Raw genomic sequence first — 23,226 nt, forward strand, 5'->3', positions numbered from 1 at the left:
CGTTGCTCTTAAAATGCCAATCAGTACGGGAATTACGAGCTCCAGTTCGGTGAATTCGATCGTCTGGACATGGGTATTGATGAAGCCTCAAACTGGTCGAACGGGCAGTACGTGCGGTACAATACAGAATTGAGTTGCGATGGACTGGAGAAGAATTGGTGCGTCCGAATGCGATTCCGTCTCGACTGTTCTTCATCAAATGGAAAACAGGACAGTGAAGACAAAGTCCAGTACAGTGAAATCGATCATCTGGCCATGGTTCCAGCCAAAGCTCCCATCCGGATGCATTTGGGACAGTCCGGTCAGTCTGGCCAGTATGGTGAAAATCATGAACCTCGGTTGAAAACTTCAGAACGTCCTGATCTTCATGCTGGTTCGGCTCCATGTACTGATCCGTGGACCGCGGTCTATCATTCCCTCCTTCTTCAAAAGGATTTGTCCTCAAATCCAAAGTACCTATATCAAAAAGAGATGAATCAGATACAAAGGAATTCATGGAAAATTCAGGGAATGAAAAATATGGACAGAAACTTCCTTGGAGTTTTGAAGTCATTTTCATCAAGGAATTCCAAGTGCTTTGGCGTCCATTGGTGCTTGCTCTCCTTAGAAACTTTGGTTCATGGAGGATCGGTTTTGGCTCAGGCCGATTCTTTCTGGGGCATGAATCTCCTTTAGGAATCTGGTACTCGCGGATAGATGGACTGAAGAACCTCCGGTTTGGAAAATTCATAACTTCTTCATCCGTGAAGCTTTTCATGCGCTTCCAAGCCTCCGTGAATCCTTGATGAGTTGGTTTTCTTTTAAAATTGGATTCAAGACAAAATACGTTCGGACTGTTGAGATATCCGTCTTGGACTGAACCTCTGTCGCTGGCACCAAGGTAGCTGGTTTGAACAACAAAGCTTCTCCAAATCTGAGGTTGTTGGGCACGGCCAATGTTTTCATTCAGAGGCTGAACCTGTCTTCTCTGGATACTCAAAACAAACACTAAAAGACCAGATTCAAATGTGCAAGAGAGATACTTGTTCAAATCAAAAATTAAGATATCATTTCCAAGAACAAGTAGCACACTTTTCAGCCTGTCAAGATGCAAATCAAAGTAGACATTACAGACATAAATCTTATCAAGATATGCAACAACAATATTCATTTTCAAGATGGGCATATCCTTTCCAACATCTGAACACACAAGCTTAAGTTCAGTTTGAGAATCATTTATCAAAAGCTCAAGGCATTTTTCAAAGAATGTGTTGTAAACCAAAATATCATCAGAACTCAAGACAACACCATTATCACGAAATGATCTCAGAAAATGCCAAGTTTTATCAGTTTCAAAACTCAAGAGATCAGGCTGCAAAACAGAACCACAAAATTCAAGATCACGAAAATCATTTTCAGTTTCAAGTGATTTCTGTTCCAGCAACTTCTGAATCAAAATTTTGTCCAAGGCATAAGAGGATGCAAACAATTCATCAGTGATCAGTACATGTCTAGAAGAACTCAGATCAAAGCCATTTCCTTTGCAAACAAACGAATCAAGAGATTTTTCAGCACAAAAATCAGTTTGTTGCAAATCAAGATCAAATGGCCTTCCAAGAAGATGAAAACCTTTGTTATGTTCCAAGAACTGATCAAATCTCAAAATAATTCCAGAAGTGATGCCATTGACATTTTGAAAACGTGATTGATCAAGACATTTATCAGGTTCAAAGATTTTTAAAGAATTTATCATGTTATCTAAAACAGATTTCGAAACACAAAAATATTTCATCTTGTCAAGACCAAAACGAATTATATCATCAGTACTGACTTTCTCAAACATGTCAGGCATAGAATTAAGAGAAGAAGGTTCCTCACAGTGCTCTTGAAGATCAGGAGGTAAAAGGGCAGGAGTTGTGCCGGGATCAAAGCATAGATAATTCTCCATAGCAATGGATGTGATGCTTGTTGCTTCTTCATCAAAGACTGGACCAGGTTCGTCCTCCTCATCAAAGATAGGACCTAGATCATCATCCAAACATATCCTAGTGTCAAGACATGGGCACTGATGTGGAAAATCCAGTGGCTCTTCCTCAAAAACCTGTGGAGACAAAACAAGACTACTCGGAAGCTCCGGTTGCAAAACAGTTAGTTCTACAATAGCTTGTTCATTATCAAGATCACACTCAGTTTCAAGAGAAGGAAGATCACAATCTTTTTCACAAAACATCAAACTTTCAATTAGCTCTTCATCAGATTCATCAAAAATGGGTAGAGAATCTGAAAAATCTTTAAGTTCTTCAAAATGGTTTTCAGATTCACCTTGGGCTTTCTTACTGATGAACAAGGATGGCTCAGCTACTGGGGCACGGGTTGATGTGCTCTTCTTTTGGCTCTTGCTGACGTCCTTGAGGGCTTTGTCCACACCCTTCACAAAGTTATCACAAAATTGTTGGACATCAAACTGAAGCAATCGCCTTCTTGGATCAGATTCACCTTTGGATGTATTGACATGCTCGTTGCTCCACCTGTTTGGTTTCTCCTGCACATCAACAAACTCCTCAAAAGTATTCAAAGCATATTTAAAGGAGGGTTGAGAGACAGAAAGTCGTGGGTGCTTCTCCTTGTTACTTTTCCATTGAAGACCAAACATCATAACCTGAAAATCTCAACACAAAAGTTAGGAAATAAAGCCTCACTCTCTCAAGTGTTTTATTCTCACCCACTCAAGTGTTTTTCTCAGATTTAGGTGATCACACACAAGTTTCTACTCAATGTTCTAAGAGAACAAATCAAAGAATCCCAATGGGCAAATCCAAGCAAACAAGGGAATTTTCTCAAGATAGAAAGATAAGAGATTTTGATTTTTTTTTGAAATCCGTTTTAACCACCTCAAAGGCTGGATTTCTCCTCAGCCAGCAGGCTTTCTCTTCCACCACCAATCCACAAAACAAACTTTGAACTTTTTCTATTTTTTTTTTTTTTTTTTGAATCAAATCGTAAATCTTCTTTTTTTTTTTTTATATGGATGGTAATGAGGGGCCCGGATTTAAGAAAGGTAGAAGAAGAAGTGTTTGAAGAAGATGGAGAGATGAGAAGATGGAATGATAATAGAGTTACCGGAAGAGTGGCTCTGATACCACTTGAAAAACCCTAGGAAACGCTACTCAACCGGTAAGGGGGATATGAACTCCGAAAGGAGAACTGGTGGGATGAATGACGACACAAGGGGCTGCGGAATGACCCAATGATACTGTCTAAGTGTCTTTCAACGCCTGATATGACTCACAGGTCCGTTGGAGAGACAATCTCGATCTGTTGCCGGATGTGACGCACCGGTCCAACAAGAAAGAGGTGTTTGTTTGGAGCTAACCACACCAAAGAAACTAAGAAATGTTCTAAGCAAAGAACAAAGAGAATAAACTCATAAAATGAAAGAAAAATCGATTATCTTATTAAGGGGGATCATCACATACTTATAAGGTTTGTGAGTCAAAGAAACATAAAGACATTTGTGGGAAATCTAAACATAGAAAATGATAAAATTGACCAGATCTGGTCAAGGCACGAAATCACACTTTGACTGGCGAAATACCCTTCAAATTCTGTCCAGGTTCATTGTATCCTGAAGCATGTCCTGCGGACTGGGCCAGTACACAAGCAGGACAGTCCAAAGTAGCCAGTTTTGAAGTGTCACGGCCTATCTTGAGTTCCACTCGTCCGAATCCAAATCTGTCTTGACCGTTGCTCTTAAAATGCCAATCAGTACGGGAATTACGAGCTCCAGTTCGGTGAATTCGATCGTCTGGACATGGGTATTGATGAAGCCTCAAACTGGTCGAACGGGCAGTACGTGCGGTACAGTACAGAATTGAGTTGCGATGGACTGGAGAAGAATGGTGCGTCCGAATGCGATTCCGTCTCGACTGTTCTTCATCAAATGGAAAACAGGACAGTGAAGACAAAGTCCAGTACAGTGAAATCGATCATCTGGCCATGGTTCCAGCCAAAGCTCCCATCCGGATGCATTTGGGACAGTCCGGTCAGTCTGGCCAGTATGGTGAAAATCATGAACCTCGGTTGAAAACTTCAGAACGTCCTGATCTTCATGCTGGTTCGGCTCCATGTACTGATCCGTGGACCGCGGTCTATCAATAACCTTACTGGTTGTACTAGTAGTACGCTCCCATCCATTTTCTCTTAGTGTGGTTCTTCTCGCACTTCCACTCTTGTCACAATAAACCGCCTTGTGTTAATGGTGATGTCGTAAGTTCTCCTTGGACTGTGAGTATGTGATGCTTGGTTAGCCTATGATCTTCTTACAACCAAAACTATAACTCTGCACGTAATCTTGATTAGCTCATGATCCCAGTAATCTTGCACGTCACAACTATTCTTCAAATCGGTTTTCATTTCCTTCAGGAAGCGGTGAGTCAGTTCTCTCTCCCTTAGAGGGTGCCCGACAAATCTCCTCGGGGGATTACATCCTTATTGTATTCTCTTACATTCATGTCTCTCTGGTCGTTACTGATTGTGAAGACATCTTTCAAGTAGACATCCGATCAGAACCATACTAGAAGTATAAATATAGTGGGTGGTTTTGAAATCGTTTTCAGATCTTTTAGGAGAATCAAAACTTTCACAAACTCTTTTCTTTTAATGAAAACAAGTTTTTTTTTTTTTTTTTTTTTTTTTTTTTTTTTTTTTTTTTTTTACGTCGGAAATGCTGATCCCTTAGGACGGAACTAAGGGATCTTAACCCGCTCTGATACCAATTGTAACAGCCCGATCCCCCGGCGTCCGACCAGGGTTATCGAAGGGGCGTTATGGACACGTGTCTACTCATTTAGACAACCCTATGTGTCCCGTTACTGGTCCCGAGAGACGAGCGCATAACCTTCTTTGAAATACCGTCACACCCACATCCATATACTTCTACTTACAGTCCTGCGCACAGGGAAATGGAAATGGAGGAGTGAGCAACAAGTTACTCAGTGAAGTGGCTCTAGACCAGCCTGCCCGCATGACACTCTATACTACTCTATGCGGGAACTAGGGCTGACTAGCCACTACAATCAGTTAATGCATTTTTATCATTTCATATCATCATCATTAGTTCCCAACATTCGATTTCATACATTTCTAGCAACCTAGTGATCAATCAATACAATGATCTCACTCATTGCCACACACGTTAAACCCTAGACTTAACCGTCTCCTCATACCAGTCCGACTCGATCATATGACTCCTTTAACTCCCCGTTACCCGACCATGAGCTAAAACCCTACAATGCACATCCTTTTCATCTTTTCGTCCTTTTCATCAGTGGGTAGCCCCAACTAGGCTTCTACCCCATATTCTTGTGGATTGGCCACATCTCCTATGGGTGCTTCCATATTCATGTGGATTGGCCACATCTCCTATGGATACCTAGCGTGAACTACTACCCCACATACTTATCATCAGTGGGTAGCCCCTACTAGGCTTATACCCCATATTTTTGTGGATTGGCCACATCTCCTATGGGTGCTTCCATATTCTTGTAGATTGGCCACATCTCCTATGGATACCTAGCGTGAACTACTACCCCACATACTTTCCTTAGACTCTATATGCTTTCCCACCCATGCTTAACCGTAACATCATTCTTTCTTACTTTTACTTATCATTTCACATCCTTATCACTTTCACTTATCCCTTCCCATTCTCATTTACTTTCCTTTTTCATTCATACTTGTACTTTGACTCAATCACTAGACGCCACCCGTTATCGGTGTCACACACAATACACATCGCATTCAAGTTCTACTTCAATAACTTCTATAATCATTACTCATCTATCAGCTTAACATTTATTTATCTCTAGCATCCTAACTTCAATCACATCACATGGGACAACACTTCTAAACATACAAGTATCAACTACCAATCAATCATCACCACAACAACTCAATTCAGTTCATCAAGTCCCATTTATCAGTATGAAGGTTCTTATGCATCATGATCCATTCATCTATCATCCTAGCAATATTCATGTTCTATCAATCTAACTCTCAAACAGGGTCTAATCAAACCTAACTCCAACATAAAGGAGTATACAGAACATGAGAACAAGATGGGTTCAAGACACTCCACCTTAGCCTAGATCTGGATCCGGATCTGGGAACAAAAGACAAGGGAGAGGAGATCTGAACAGATCTGGAACAAGTAAACAAGAGAGAGACGAGATCTGGTCACCACCACAACACCACACAACCACCACCATCACCACACTCGGACGATCACCCCACCACCCCTTGGACGTCCACCACCACCACCACTGGCGGCTCGGCTTGCTCTTGGGGGGGCTCGCGGCAAGGAGAGAGAAGAGAGATCACGGAGAGAGAGAGAGAAAGAGAGGCGTGAGAGAAGAAGAGAGAAAAGGAAAAAAAGAAGCTTGACGGCTAGGGTTTCCTAGTCTCTCTAAATCTCTGCAGAGCTTCGCTCAAGTTTCAGAAATGAGAGAAAAGTGAGAGGAGGCAGCTTCATTTATAGGAAAAGGAGGAAACCCTAGGTCATTTACCCTAATGGGCTGCAGTCTTAACGGGCTCTCCTTAATAAATTTTTGGGCTAGGAACCGGGCCGTTACAATATGACACTATACGGAATGAACCAACAGAATATCTCCAACCATTTTCGGATTTATGTTTGTGGCAACAATCACTTTATGATATGGAAAATGCTTTGCTGCCGCAGTCAAATGTTTATGTTTATGTAAACAATATAAACTAATATCGTCTCGTCTATAATTGTTGTATTTTAATGTTGATATACCTCCATTTTTAATATGGGATGTTTTATATGATTTTTTCTAAATTATTTTATCTAATTGGGTAAAGTTACTGTAAGTAATTTCATTTTCCAAATTTACATGTTTGTAAATATATATTTATGTTAGTGAAAACACACAAAATCTTTATTTTTGGAAAAAAATATTCATGATACATCTCTTACTTTTAAAAACATTTATGTAGTTTTATATAAAAATATTTCAATTAATAAATGTGAGTGGAGATATAAATAGAATTGGTGTCCAAGAAAAAGCTCCAAAAACTCCGACTGTGTATATAATACCTTTGTAATATTATAATACCATATAATAGATGAGGTTCACTATTATGTTTTTTTTTTACTTTCAGGTTTAGGATATCTGAGAACGTCATTATATATGTTGGTTCCTATGCTTTCTCTAAACAATATTATATTGTGTTTTGTTCCTTGTATAAGGAGGACGCATCATCTGATATAACAAAACTCATGATTTGTTCTTGTTTCCTTCAAAGCTCATATTGGAGCAATCATAAGATTCTTAGTTTATTAATAATTTTTTTTTATTAATTAGAGAAATTCAAATTCTAACAATCAATGAGATAATTAATATTGAAAAACTTTAATGTATAAATATTCTAAACGGTTCACTTTCGAATTAGATTATTTTGGTTAAATGGATATTGATATGTATTGTGTATTCCTACCAAAAGGTATTTTGTAGTTGAAAACATATTTCTCTCTCGTGGTCCCTAAAATTCCGTATAATCTTAATTTCATTCTGCGGAACTAAAGATTGTCAGATCGATACCCAGAGTTTAAAACTGTAATCTACCCTTAAAGCTTTAAAAACGACGATGTTTAAGAGTCTTCAAACCAATGTTACGGAGAAAACAGAGTACTTCAAAACTTCAAAAGGTTTCTACTTTCTAGGGCATTCCAGATACTTTTACACTCTCACAAAGCAACAAACTATAACAGAGAGAGAGCTTCGATCTTTAATCTTTAGTACGGGAAGAGCTAAGCTTATAGATCGCAATTGGAGAAGATGCAGTTGTACGGTATCCAATCGATGCTCAAGGAAGGCTACAGACACCAAGCCGTCATCAAAAACATCAAAGCTTGCAAGGAGCTCTCCACCATCACCCGCACTTCTCTCGGCCCCAATGGTTCGCTAATCGCTTCCTTGATTCATTTTTATCGGGATCCGCGAGTATGTTTCTCCGATATAATTAGAATCTATAGTGGTTGATCTGCTTACGGTTTAGTGAGTAATGTAAATCTGATAGGCCCTTCTTTGTTTGTTAAGATTGAACAAAATGGTTATAAACCATTCAGATAAGCTCTTTGTAACCAACGACGCTGCGACCATTGTGAATGAGCTCGAGATTCAGCACCCTGCTGCGAAGATTCTTGTTTTAGCAGCCAAGGCGCTGCAGGAAGAGATCGGAGATGGAGCTACCCTCACCATCTCTTTTGCGGGAGAGCTTTTACAGAATACGGACTGCGGAGGAGCTTATCAGGATGGGGTTGCATCCGAGTGAGATCATTAGTGGATATAACAAAGCAATCATTAAGGTTTGTTTGGTTTGTGACTTACCTGGATCACTATTCGTGGCTTTGTTTTGGCTTAAGGAGTGTATGAATGCAGGTTGTTGAGGTACTTGAAGAATTGGTTGAGAGTGGTTCTGAGAGGATGGATGTGCATAGCAAAGATGAAGTTGTTTCTAGAATGAGAGCTGCTGTTGCTAGCAAGCAGTTTGGTCAAGAGGAGATTATTTGTTCCTTAGTAGCTGATGTGAGTGTTTCTGTTTCATTGTTGGTTGGTTACTCATGTTTATTGGAGGTTTTGCTTTTAGTTGATTACTTGTTCTTGTTTTTTTTTATTCAGGCATGTATTCAGGTATGCCCAAAGAATCCAACCAATTTTAATGTGGGTAACGTCCGTGTTGCCAAGCTTCTTGCAGGAGGATTGCACAACTCTTGCATTGTCCGTGGCATGGTCTTGGAAAGCGATGCTGTTGGGAGCATAAAGCGAATGGTAAAAGCAAAGGTGAGATCGTTTTCTTTTGTTTGTACTTTGCTGTCCATGTTTTAGTTGTTTTCATCAAATTTATGCGCTTAGGAATTATAGCTTTATGCTTATTTCGTTCTTGGTTTCGATATCTGAATGTTCACGAACCCTTTTTATACTTTCTTCAGGTTGCTCTATTTGCTGGGGGGGGCGTCGACACTACTGCAACAGAAACAAAATGAACTGTCTTGATCCATAGTGCTGAGCAGGTTAGTTTCTTAACCCTTTGATTTCAGTGTGATAGGGTCAAAAAGGTGAGGTTTATCTATATTCTTAAGCATGGTTGTGGGTTTTAACGGACTTGCGTAATGTCTCCAGATTTCTTCGCCGGGATTGAAGATTCAAACAGCGACACTTCACGTCGATTGAACATCTCGAAGCTCCATTGTTGGCATCTCGAATCTCCATCGTTGCTTCCATAGATGGAAGAAGAACATGAGAGTCATGAACCCTAGAATTTTGTATCGATCTGGGAGAAGACGATAATCATCGCTCACTATGGGTTTCATGATTAAAATATAAAAGCCCAGAAATTGTTAAGTGTAGCCCAAAGGAATCACGTAAATGAAACGCATAGTATTTAGGAGAAGGACAAGTGTCGCATCCAGAGTGATCGACTTAGTGACGAGGTATCACAGGAGAGAGGCAAACATTTTTTTTATATATATAGATATTCATTATTTTTTTAAAAAAGTTTCAGTACTTAGAGCTAGCCCTGAGACGGATCGGATATCCAGAATATTTTGAGATATCCGGATCCGGATCATTTTCTAAAAAAAATTAAAAATTAAATTAAAAACTAGTTAATTAAAATGATTTATTTAATTATCCAGATCCGTATCCGGATCCGCTGAATCCGTAAAATCAAGATCCGGATCCGGACCCCTAAATATCTGATTTTTTGGATCGGATCGGAGCAAATCCTGGATCGGATAACGGATTTCAGATATAAGTCACATACTTACTTGGAGCAGCACCATTTGTATGAAATTACATCAATACTATTAAAAGAGAAAAATCCTAAAAAATCTACTTATAAGAGGTTGTTGGACCTATTTGTTAGAAACTTAACATGTCTTCTTTTATATAGTATCAATAATATTAATAGAGAATAAAACATTCATTAATAGCAGAATATTCTTTTGGTTTTGAAGATTTAACTATATTTAAGCTAACACTAAAATCGACCAAATTAATTATACTCTGCCCCACAATAATAGGTCAGTATGGTATCTTACCAAATACAAGAGCGATTATTTTAATATTCATTAATAGCATAATATTCTTTTGGTTTTAGAGATTTAACTATATTTAAGCTAACAATAAATTGACCAAATTAATTATACTCTGCCCCACAATAATAGGTCAGTATGGTATCTTACCAAATACAAGAGTGGTTATTTTAATATTCATTCATTACGAATTTTGAATCAAATCACATAGAATAAATATTTATTCTAAACGTACTCTAAGTAAACATACTAAAAATGCACTAAGATTTTTATACTAATTAAAAACTTATCTATGTTTTTTCTACAATTCAAAATCATTCATAACTAAAAGAAATAAAAGGGTATAGATTAACAATAAAAATAACATCTAATTATTTTTCAAAAAACTATGTATCAATATTCAAAATAAATCATTCAAATATTATGCATATATTCAATATAACTATTTTTTTCTAATATAAACTAAAATACTATACCCTAAACCATACATCGTATACATATTTGAATATCAGTAATTTTAATTTTCACCCATCATAAAAAAATATTCTTTGAATATTTTGTATAACCAAATTAAAATTTTACCTAAAAATTAACATAATAAATAATTAAAGAAAAATATTATAAAATTACCTTTTAAACCTAAAAATGAAAACATAAACTTATACTAAGTTATTTGTAACAAAAATAAACTAATACTATTATATCAATAAGATTTGTTTTTTTTCTGTTAACATTTTTTCGAATGATATAATAAAATTTTAATCAAAATCTAGGAAATCACAAATTTATTCAATTTTAGTTTTCTAAATATATGAAAAATTTAATCAAAAATTTAATCATTTTTTTCTGAGTTTATATGAGATCAATCAGTATCGTTACGAGTTAATAGCAGATTTTTGGTATGTTATTAGGTTTATCATATTTTTTATAAATGCGAACTGGATTATATTATGGGTCGTCGAGTGTACCGATGCGACCATGAGTTAGGGTTGGATATAAAAATGATGCTTCAAACTCTAACATTATGATAAAACAACTTAAAAATTATTTATTTAATAAAAATTAAATTCAAGAAAAATTTATCAAAAGGATCAACAAAAAAATAGCTGCGCTTTTGAAACGCGGATCAAAATCTAGTGGGTTTCTTAAAACATCAGAATTCAGAATATTAATTTTTTAAACAAACTAAATTATCTAACTAAATTTCATTGTTAAAAAAAATCAGCCTGTATTAAAATGACATGTGGACAATAAATTAGATATGAGTATCTCGCCTGCGAAATGCTCTCCTTCTTTTTCTCTCCTACTTTTCTGTTTATTTTTTTTGTTTGATATTAGGTTAGAACCCTTCAATAATCATGCTCTTAGCATTTGATCACCCAAAATATATAATATGCAATGAGCTAGCTTATTTTCTTGCCTTTATAAGGTTTATATTCATAGAATTTTAAATAACCATTCATCACGTTATTATTAAAATAGTACTTTACATATTTATACTAAATTTATGAGAAGCTAAATATTTGTTGATAATAGTATTATTATTATTAGAATGGTTGACAAAAAAGGGTATTATTATTAGAATTAGAAAGGTCCATCAAACCTACCAATGTAGCTTATTAATTCTGTATCATTATACAAAATTAAATTTTTTATCATGTATTATTGTTAAAATACTATCTAAATGAATAAAATGTTAGAATATTAATTTTACTTAACACTATAGAAATTCATATAAGGCAGTTTTATTTGCACTATTTTGAATTATTTTATGAAAATTCATGTCTAACGATTTCATTTACATCATTCTAAAAATCTCATATAACATTTTTCAAGTAGTTTGCATAAAACACTTTTTCGTTTAAAGATTCTAAATGGGTCAATTTGCTGGATATTCATAAGGGGTTCACAAATGAAGAATATAGCCATTTTACAGTGTTTACTCTTTGATGTGATAATTATAAGCAAAGTTGGACCATTTTCTCCTTAGCGGCACGTCTATTGTGTATATGCAAAACAAAAAATAAAACTATACTATTTGTGAAGAGAAATAGTATACATCGATCTATATATTGTATACTATTTGGAGGAAAAGGATGAGGAGGAGAAGAACGAGGTAGGAAGAGATCGGAGGAGGAGAAAGGAGGAGGAGGAGAAAGAAGAGAACGGGCGGAGGAAGACGAAGAAAGAAGGAGAACGTTCGATTTCTATTCTATTTTTCAAATAGAATAACAAAAAAGTATTAAATTTGAGTGTGAAAAACGAATGTTAAGAATCATGAAACTTATAAAAAAAATACAATTTGCAGAAGGATTGAAGGGTGTTGCCATGAATAATGGAGGAGAAAAACTACTACGACAAGTGGAAGAAGAGAAGAAGATATATTGGGAAGAGGTAAGGAGATTACGGGTGGCAATGGTGGAAAAGGAGAAGATGGTGGTGGTGATGAAACAACTGAACGTGACGATGTTACATGTGGGATCTTTTGTAGTAACTGATGGTGATGGAAGAGGAGGAGGAGGATAAGATGTGGAGATGATGTAACAATAAATGTTGCATTGTACTATTTTATGTTTATCAAATGGAATAGTATAACGCAACGCATACTGTTCATTTTCTTCAATAGTTTTACGCATACTCTGTTTTTTAATCCATATATATTGAAATTAGTAAAATTGTAAATCCAAACAAAGATACGAAGAAAATTGATCAGATACAGTTGTTTGATCAGATGATTGCACGACATGTGAAGTATCACTTTCCAAGAATTTCATAAAACTTGTAAATGATTATGAAAAGAAAAAAGAGAATAAAAATCAATATAAATTTTGAAAAATAAAAAGTAGTTTCAGAAGAATGAGATCAACGATGTAAGTGAGAGTGAGAATGAAACAGTGGGATGAAATGCATTTTTTCTCTTTATATATATTATACAAAGAATATCATAGCCAAAAAATTATTATAGTTATAAATTTCATTTTTAGTATTGATATGTATATGCATTCCAATTCCCCATTCTTTTTTTTTTCCCGTCTAAATATTATCATTAAAAAGGGACAAAGCCCAAACAGAACCAAACTACAATCGGCCCAAACAGACCGGCCCAACTAAATCCAGAACGAAAGGCCATCAGCCCCAACAAACTGGGCCTTCAGCCCACACCCAAACCCTAGGTCAGGGAACCCTAATTTCCGCGCCACACCGAACGACGGCGGCGCAGCCCAACCCCCACTCACCACCGCGCTAACTTCACGTCGCATGGGATCTTTCATCGGAGAGCATCATTCCCATCGCGATCTCATCCGTATCCCATGCCGACAGGGCCAAACACACATCAAACACGATCTGTGTAGTCTCATGAGAACCGTCTACCATTGACCCAACACCCCCGACATTCACGAGTCGTTTCAGGTGAGAGATCAAGAGGCGGAAGAGCTTTGAAGCTTGAGAATCCGACAACACCGAGAACGAAAGACCAGAAAAAAAAACTACAACTACAAAGACTGAAGCGAAAAGAAAAAACCAAAGCCGAGAAGAGCGATACTAACTGAGCTACCGCCTTCCGGAAGCAGGAGCCGGCGATGACGGTGCTAACAGAGCCACCGTCTCCCAGAAACAAAGACCGGCGGTCGTAGAGCTGAGAGAGCCTCTACTCCCCGGAGACTAACACTGAACTCACTAGCCGTCTGCCGCTTCGATTAACCGTTCTTCACCCCTCACCCCGGATCCAGAGAAAACAGCATCGCCGCCGTCTGGAGCACCGTACGAGCCGAGCCCTTCTTGGCGCAATACCCTAGCCAGAGCCGTCGACATGTCGGGGGAATCGGTAGATCGAAGCCCACAGCAGAAATCCTTGACTTGTCCGGAAGAAAATGAGCCACCGACGCCGGCTCGCGCGCGGACGCGCCACCGGACGTCGGGGACTCCGACGCTTTTCTCTCTCTCTTTTCTCTCTCGACTCACTTAGATTTTGTCGTATTAGGTACTGTAATATTCCAATTCCCCATTCTGAATTCCCGTTTTCGATAGAAAAAACAAAAAAGAACATCCCATCAAATCATTATGTTGAAGAAACTTAAAGAAAATCTTCAAAGACAACAATGTGAATCTCAGCTATAAATTTGAATATCACTGCGATAAAAAAGCGCGTGAAGAATTATCAACACGGAAGGTTTTTCCTTCTTTCTTGCATTAACGCGGATGGATTTTGGGTAGAATAACCCGAAAGAGAAATACGTATCGAAAAAATTGAAAATAAATTTAATTAATTATTTAATTTCGACCCGAAGAAGCAGCAACTTTCTGACGACGAAGAAGCATTACTCTCTTCAAACCAAAAAAAAAAGAAAAAAAGAAGGAGGTTGAAACGGAAGAGAGGCTGGTCTTTGCCTTTGGTCCTCTCTTTGTCCACTCTCTCTACCATCGGATTACAACAGATCTCGTAATCAAGGAGTCAAGTCGGATATTCGATTTTTGGACCTGTTGGATCGGAATAGAATCCGAATGGTTCGATCGGGTAATTTAAGCGTCGATTCGTCGTCGGCTAGTCATCGGCGGACGCCGTCTCGAACGGTGACGTTGGGTCATATCCAGCCTCAGGCTCCGTCTTATCGAACCGTCTACTGCAATGATCGAGATTCCAATATGCCCGTCCGCTTCAAGGTATGCGCATTTGGAATTTGTGCTTTTTGGATTCGTCGATCTGATCTGATTTATTTTTCTTTTCTTTTCTTTTCTTTATAGTTTGTGCGTGTAAGTCAATTTGTGTGTGTTTGATTATTTTCTGATGGTGATTGTTTCAGGGTAATTCAATTTCTACAACAAAGTATAATGTTTTCACCTTTCTGCCCAAGGGTCTGTTTGAACAGGTATTCTTCTTGCTTGGATCCCTAAGGGTTGTAAACTTAGAGCTTCAGAATTGTCATGGATATTCCTTTTTTTTTCTTTTAGTTTCTGATTCACTTATTTATCAAGACTAGTGTAAACATGTAATTAGGATCAGAACTGTAAATGAAGAGACAGATGATGAACATGTTCGCCAGTCATTTCCACAAGGATTTTCTTTTTCTGATTTTAGTTGTAATGTTTTCCCTGACAGTTTAGGCGCATAGCAAACATATACTTTCTTGGAATCTCCTGTCTATCAATGACACCTATAAGGTACGTTTTCTTCCTTGGAAAGTTGTCTAACTTTGACTATTTTTGAAGTTTTCTTTCTGTTTATTTCATACTCCATCCATACAAATCTCTTATTTTTGTTGGATGAAACTTTAAGGATTAATTATGCAGTTATTAACTAGATAGATTGTTTGTCTTGCAGCCCTGTGAGTCCAATAACAAATGTAGCTCCGTTGTCAATGGTGCTTCTTGTCTCTCTTATCAAAGAGGCTTTCGAAGACTGGGTAAGGGATACTCGTTTCCTCTTCTTTCTTTTTTTGCAGAAATATTCCCTTTCTCCTTGCTTTAGAGTAGAATCATTTCAGCGCTAAAATACTCTGTTCAAGCTAGTCTCAACACCCACCTGTGTCTCAACTTCTAAATCCTTCTATGGGTAATTTTCTCAGAAACGGTTTCAAAATGATATGTCCATAAATAATAGCACAGTGGAGATCTTGCAAGACCAACAGTGGGTACCTATTCCTTGGCGAAAGTTGCAAGTTGGAGATATTGTCAAGGTTAATCCTTTCTTATTCTAACATGATTAGATGAATTTCTCTTTGGCTACCCGTTTTATTTATTGCTGTGTGTTGCAGTGGGTTGTTGGTACACATGCTTAGTTGTTTGTACTGCCTGCATTATAGTTATTCTGATAGGGTTCAATTACCTTCTGTGATTTTGTGTATCATTGTGCTGCTTCCTCCGTGACATATTGACCTCTGGCAAAGGACACTGGGTTTAGGAAGACTACATTTCAGGGTTCTAATATTTAGCTTTATCAGATAATCTTGTTATCTTTGAATTAAGACCCATAATTGTTAAATAAGTTTCTTGTTTTTGCAGATTAAAAAAGATGCGTTTTTTCCAGCCGATATTCTTTTCCTGTCCAGCACTAATCCTGATGGTATCTGCTATGTTGAGGTGCTTCTTCTTTGACTTCCCCTTTTAAGAAATATAGTGCTTTCTTTTTGTCCAGGACAAAAGCTGCTATTTAAGATCTTCTCTTACCTAGTGTGCCGTTCAATTGCGTATTTATTGTGAGTGCAGACTGCAAATCTAGATGGAGAAACAAATTTAAAAATAAGAAAGGCCCTTGAAAGGACATGGGATTACTTGGTACCAGAGAAAGCTTCTGAGTTTAGAGGTTAGCCTATTGCTTTGATTGGATTCATGCAAGATTTTTTTCTTAGACAGAGGTGAAGTAACGTCTAGTACGTAATTCTCTACGAACTAATTTGCTAATAAAGTTAGTGGATTTTAGGCGATTTCGTATTTGGTTGTAGAGCCACTTGTTTATTTTATTATCGTACTTTGGATCACTACCTTCTGGCTAAAAAGCTAATAAATGAAACTGTCTGAGAAAGGTTCACCTGGGTCAGGTTACTCCTTTGTAGTTACCCTGGCAACATGTTTTTATTATATCACATCCTGATGTAGGGATCGAAACATCACCAGAACTGATGGCAGAAAAGTCTTATATAGCAGTCCGTTTTTTTCATTTGTTTAGTGTTTATCTGGTAGAATTTTTCTATTATTGTTTTGCGGAAAGAGTTGTTATGGCTCATTTCTAACTCTGATGATACATGGTCTTGTCTCTTATCCATTTTTTCCCTGATTATATTATACATGTAGACATAATTTTTGATTGCTCCGACTGTCCTTCATTTTAACTTTTTTTCCTTTTTCATCTCAGTATGATTGTGTTGCAAGTTGCAACTGTTTTACACAGGTTTTCACTTTCTCCATCATCTGTGTCTTTTGCAATGCAGGTGAAATTCAGTGTGAGCAACCGAACAATTCGCTGTACACTTTCACCGGGAATCTTGTAGTACAAAAGCAGACGTTACCTCTCTCTCCCGACCAGCTTTTATTGCGTGTATGATTGACTATTTCTGCCGTTGGCTTATTTTTCCCCTTTCGTGCGTTATTTTTGCAATTTTATGATTTGGTCATGCATATTGTTTTTTTTTAATCATGGATCAAGTTGTGATCTACTTATGAGATATCTTGATTTCTTGGAACTTTATATCCTTGGCTTTAAAAAAATTTCTGAATAGATTTCCATGCATCTAGTGCAGAGCTTTATACCCTTAAATTTAATAATATTCTGAGACGTGTGAAATCTACATTTTCAGGGATGCAGTCTTAGAAACACAGAATACATAGTTGGAGCTGTTGTTTTTACTGGCCATGAGACGAAGGTAAGCTGTTGTGAAGCTTGTTTTATGACATGTGTTTCTAGCATACATGATACATGTATTCTAAAATCATATTCAAAATAATAGAAGATTGCAAAGACTTACTCTGTTTTTTACTTCGTTGTTTATTTTCTGCGAATACAGTCTGATGTTGTTATATGGTGAATTCAAACTATTTAGGTGATGATGAATGCCATGAATGCTCCTTCCAAAAGAAGTACGCTGGAAAAGAAGCTTGACAAACTCATTATTACAATATTTTGTGTCCTTATCACAATGTGTCTAATTGGAGCTATAGGCTGGTATGGTTTCTCGTTGATATTGTTATTATCAAGTCCTGTTTCGATTGTTGAATCATGTCTTGTTGCGATACAGTTATCTATATTATTAATTTTGTAGTTCAATTGTGACGGATCGTGAGGACCTATACCTGGGTCTTAAGAAGTCAGATTGGGAATACCGTAACAGACTCGCGGTAAATAGCTTTCTGTAGTTAGTTGATTCCCTCCATGTCTGGTTTACTGGTTTTTACCATATTGCTTCTATTTGTTTCCACAGATAGGGTTTTTCACCTTTTTCACTCTAATCACTTTGTTCTCCTCAATTATACCAATCTCCCTTTATGTTTCCATAGAGGTACGTTGTTCCTAGTATCCTATTTTAACTATCCGCATTACAATTACTGGCATCTGAGTGGTTTCTATCTTCTCTCCTTAAATGAAAAACCCAGATGATCAAGTTTATCCAGTCGACTCAGTTTATCAACCGAGATCTCAATATGTATCATGCTGAAACAAATACCCCTGCCTCGGCCAGGACTTCAAATTTAAACGAGGAGCTTGGACAGGTAGCTATCAGGACATGTCGCATATTACTACTACTGATCCTTGCGGAAATTTGTTGCTTGTATGATATATATATCCGCTTTATTGTTTGTAATTGAACTGTCTCTAGAATATTATACTTTGATACCATTCTTACTGCTGTTACAATTACTATGGTATCTCTCAGGTGGAATACATATTTTCTGATAAGACTGGAACGCTGACAAGAAATTTGATGGAGTTCTTTAAATGTTCAATTGGAGGAATAAGTTATGGATGTGGTGTCACTGAAATAGAAAGAGGAATCGCTCAGCGTAATGGCTTAAAAGTACACGAGGTATTATTTCTTTTCAGATGCGGAAGTTGCCTGGTGCATTATGTTGCAATGGAAGCATGTCTAATTTGTCTCTCTACGAATATATTCAGGAAGAAAGGTCGACTGGTGCAATAAGAGAAAAGGGATTTAATTTTGATGATCCAAGGCTAATGCGGGGAGCTTGGCGAAATGAGCCTAATCCTGATCTTTGCAAGGTGCGTACTTTTATTTCTTAGAGAATTTTCCTACAATATGTTTAAGGATTGTTATAGTTATGAGATGATGGGTTATAGGGATACTCTAGAACATGAGTTCTTGCTTCCTTTCATGGAAAAGTTCGGTCTACGATAGGTGTTGTGGTGTGAACTTGTAAAGTGATAATGTTATTTTGCTTAATTGTCTATTTGATACAAGTTGAGATGTGAAATTGTAAGGTAATAACTCGAAAAGGTTTTACAAATGGCTTCAACGTTCAACCACTGCCTGTATTCTAATTTCTAGGTCTTTGTTCTGCGAGAAACTACAGAATGGTTCTGATTGAAGCAGTTAAAAGTATTGTACCGACATTTTCGTAGTTTAGAGAAGTTCCTTATTTTGGGTTCCAGATTTCTACTGTGTCTATTACTGGGCATGCGAACATACAGAGGCGAATTTAAGTTATTTAACTATAAGATATTGTACTTTTGATATTTGTAGGAACTTTTTAGATGCCTAGCCATCTGTCATACAGTCCTTCCTGAAGGTGATGAGTCCCCTGAGAAGATCGTATATCAAGCTGCATCTCCAGATGAAGCTGCCCTAGTTACTGCCGCCAAGAATTTTGGTTTCTTCTTTTACAGGTGATTCTCGTTACATTCAGTTCCGAAAGAAAAATTGACAAGATAAATTTGCAACTAGTTAACTTGACCCATGATTCCCCTTGTTTCAAGTTTTAGAGATTTTTTTCATATATGTGTTTGTTTCTCAAGTCTCTGTTAGTAATGTTTGAGACTAGTTTCTTGTAATTTCAGGCGTACTCCAACTATGGTGTATGTTCGCGAGTCTCATGTGGAGAAGATGGGAAAGGTTCAAGATGTAGCCTATGAGATCCTTAACGTTCTTGAGTTCAACAGGTCTATAAGACAGTGAAATGTTTGTTTATTTCCTATTTGTCATGTTTTATGCATACCATTGAAATTTACACAATGCATAACAGTACAAGGAAGCGCCAGTCTGTTGTATGTCGTTACCCAGATGGAAGGCTTGTACTCTACTGTAAGGTAATAGCTCTATAAAATACTTAGTTCTCTGTGTACTACAGTATCAAATATTGATCATTGCTTGGAACATTGTCCACAGGGTGCAGATAACGTAATCTTTGAGAGATTGGCTGATGGTATGGACGATGTTAGGAAAGTTACGAGAGAACATTTGGAACATTTTGGATCTTCTGGATTGCGTACCCTTTGCCTGGCCTATAGAGATTTAGACCCCGAAACCTATAATAGTTGGAATGAAAAATTCATCCAGGCCAAATCTGCATTGCGAGACCGTGAGAAGAAGTTAGATGAGGTATTCCATTATTTCTTACCTAGTTTTTTATAATGATAGAGACAGCGTTCTCATGAATCCCGAGAAAGGTTAACAACCAAGAGTACGAACTTGTTCGTAGTGACTGGTATGAAAAATGATTCTATGATTATGTTCAGTAGTGAGAGTGATTATATCCTTACAGTACAGTTTTTGAGTCGCCAGGAAATAGTTTTATCATAGCTGATGAACATGAGGTGTTTTGATCCATGAAGGTAGCAGAACTTATCGAAAAGGATCTTACCCTCATCGGATCAACTGCAATAGAAGACAAACTTCAAGAAGGGGTGCCTAACTGCATAGAGACCTTATCAAGAGCTGGAATTAAGATCTGGGTGTTAACAGGGGACAAAATGGAAACGGCTATTAATATTGCTTATGGTAGGGTGTGTCACAACTTTTGCTCTTGGGTCTTATTTTTTCTTCTGCCGCTTAAATATCTGCCTTGGATTCTGTTATGCTACAGCATGCAACTTGATCAACAATGATATGAAACAATTTATCATCAGTTCTGAAACGGATACAATCAGGGAAGCTGAAGAAAGGGTAACTATTTTACTGTTAATAGCTTGTCTTGCGCGGGTCACAATCGGTTTAGCTATTTTTTGTTTATAAATCTTTTTGATATTAGGGTGATCAAGTTGAGATTGCTCGTGTTATCAAAGAAGAAGTAAAGAAGGAGCTGAGAAAGAGCCTTGAAGAAGCTCAACTCTATATGCATACCGTAGCTGGACCAAAATTGGCTCTCGTTATTGATGGAAAGTGTTTAATGTATGCATTAGACCCGAGCTTACGCGTAACGCTGCTCAGCTTGAGCTTGAACTGTACGTCAGTTGTATGCTGTCGTGTTTCTCCGTTACAGAAAGCACAGGTAATCTAGATGACTATTTCAAAATAAATTCGTACAGGTTGGTAATCACCTATTGTTAATCTAGATGACTATTTTAAAGAGAAGCTTATATACTATTTTATTTGGGGCTTTGATTTCGAAATTGGTAATCACCTATTGTTTTTGGGTTTGAATTTTAGACACTTAATTCATGTCCAGTGAGTAATTTGGTTCTCTGTGTTCTTTGAACCGCCTTCTAAATGGTAAATATACGTGAACCTAATTTCAGGTGACAAGCTTGGTGAGAAAAGGCGCAAAGAAGATTACTCTTAGTATTGGTGATGGTGCCAACGATGTTAGCATGATTCAAGCAGCTCATGTTGGTATAGGAATAAGTGGGATGGAGGGAATGCAAGCTGTGATGGCTAGTGATTTTGCCATCGCTCAGTTCAGATTTCTTACTGATTTGCTTCTTGTCCATGGACGGTGGTCATATCTTAGAATCTGCAAGGTTGAGTTTGTCTTTTGCCGCAAAACTTTTTGAAACATCTAATGATCTTTTACTTGGCAGATTGCGGTATAACATGCTTATTTTTTTCTCATCAATGTTCTTATGATCTCTTACTTGGCAGGTGGTCATGTATTTCTTCTACAAGAATCTTACCTTCACTTTGACTCAGTTTTGGTTCACATTTCGAACTGGATTTTCTGGTCAAAGGTTCTACGATGATTGGTTCCAGTCATTGTATAACGTTTTTTTCACCGCTCTTCCTGTCATTGTCCTTGGGCTGTTTGAGAAGGTACTAGCTTTTCTCGATCTCTTAAAACGTACGCATACCCATCTTAAATTACTTAACCATTAGGACCATTATCATTTTCTGGATTTGATAATCTCATTTCCGTATTGTGCTCTTGATAGGATGTGAGTGCGTCCCTTTCGAAGAGATACCCAGAACTGTATAGAGAGGGAATACGTAACTCATTTTTCAAATGGAGAGTCGTAGCAGTATGGGCTACTTCTGCTGTGTATCAGTCTCTCGTCTGCTATCTCTTCGTGACCACCTCATCTTTTGGTGCTATAAATTCATCAGGAAAAATATTTGGTCTCTGGGATGTTAGCACACTAGTTTTCACATGTCTGGTGATTGCCGTGAACGTGCGCATTCTTTTGATGAGCAATTCCATTACAAGATGGCATTATATCACAGTCGGTGGGAGCATTCTTGCATGGCTCGTTTTTGCTTTCGTATACTGCGGGATTACGACACCACGTGATAGAAATGTAACACCATCCTACTACTTCCCTTTCAGTATATCGTTTGTGTGATGTTTTTGTTTCATTTATTTTATTATTTTTTTCCTGGTCTCTGCAGGAAAATGTCTACTTTGTCATATATGTGCTGATGAGTACATTCTATTTCTACTTCGCATTGCTGCTTGTTCCCATTGTTTCTCTTCTAGGCGATTTCATCTTCCAAGGGTAAGTAAAACCAATGAGTTTCAGAACTGACATGTGGGTTATTTTGCTCAAGATCACTGAAACAAAGCGTACACAGGATGTTTTGTAATGATTATGACATGAGAAAAACTATGCTTTTACTGATACAGGGTTGAGAGATGGTTCTTCCCATATGATTATCAGATCGTCCAAGAAATCCATAGGCACGAGTCGGATGCAAGCAAGGCGGATCACCTGGAGATAGAGAACGAGCTCACACCTCAAGAAGCGAGAAGCTATGCGATATCCCAATTGCCTAGGGAGCTCTCCAAGCACACTGGATTTGCATTTGATTCACCAGGTTATGAATCTTTCTTTGCGTCCCAGTTGGGTGTTTATGCGCCACAGAAGGCATGGGATGTGGCAAGGAGAGCCAGTATGAGGTCACGGCCGACAGTACCAAAGAAGAAGTAGAACTGATGTATACACATTATTGCTGATTGGGGGGTTTGTTCTTGTTAGGCCTTTAGTTTTAAAATATATGTAGAAATGTACCTCTTAAGGTGTTTTCTAATGATCATTTTACGTTTGTGTTTTGCTTTGAACGCCATTTTTATAGCTCCACTTATAAGTTAAATTGTGGAGAGGCAAGCATTAGGATACTTCTTCCCCATGTACATACATTCGATTTACACTTTTGAGGTATCTGTCTCTTTTTTATTCTACATCTTTATGTTTATTTACTGTAAACAATGTTTTTAATATTTGATTATTTTGGAGTACTCCCAAGCATGCTGCGAAG

General features: G+C 37.5%; 1 protein-coding gene and 1 long non-coding RNA gene across 2 annotated transcripts; one reads left to right on the forward strand and one right to left on the reverse strand.

Annotated features, from left to right (window-relative positions):
• Positions 1-2,985: 2,985 nt before the first annotated feature.
• Positions 2,986-13,991, reverse strand: LOC117127815. The gene is made up of 2 exons (XR_004450757.1): positions 5,551-13,991; positions 2,986-5,410 (listed from the first exon to the last, which is right to left on the reverse strand). It is a non-coding gene; the product is annotated as an uncharacterized LOC117127815 (long non-coding RNA).
• Positions 13,992-14,364: 373 nt separating this feature from the next.
• LOC103829275 (phospholipid-transporting ATPase 3) lies at positions 14,365-23,167 on the forward strand. Its single transcript, XM_033277474.1, has 27 exons — positions 14,365-14,755; positions 14,896-14,961; positions 15,192-15,253; positions 15,414-15,495; positions 15,658-15,768; positions 16,094-16,171; positions 16,298-16,394; positions 17,020-17,126; positions 17,386-17,451; positions 17,629-17,750; positions 17,848-17,923; positions 18,007-18,084; positions 18,179-18,295; positions 18,460-18,609; positions 18,699-18,803; positions 19,285-19,427; positions 19,599-19,700; positions 19,784-19,847; positions 19,927-20,139; positions 20,373-20,538; positions 20,624-20,703; positions 20,789-21,028; positions 21,276-21,497; positions 21,619-21,786; positions 21,906-22,268; positions 22,360-22,466; positions 22,595-23,167. Exons 1-27 carry the CDS (start codon positions 14,597-14,599, stop codon positions 22,896-22,898), a joined length of 3,648 nt encoding a protein of 1,215 aa, XP_033133365.1. The 5' UTR covers positions 14,365-14,596; the 3' UTR covers positions 22,899-23,167.
• The last annotated feature ends 59 nt before the right edge of the window (positions 23,168-23,226 follow it).

The sequence above is a fragment of the Brassica rapa genome, chromosome A01 (assembly GCF_000309985.2).
Source record: "Brassica rapa cultivar Chiifu-401-42 chromosome A01, CAAS_Brap_v3.01, whole genome shotgun sequence".
Classification (NCBI taxonomy): domain Eukaryota; kingdom Viridiplantae; phylum Streptophyta; class Magnoliopsida; order Brassicales; family Brassicaceae; genus Brassica; species Brassica rapa.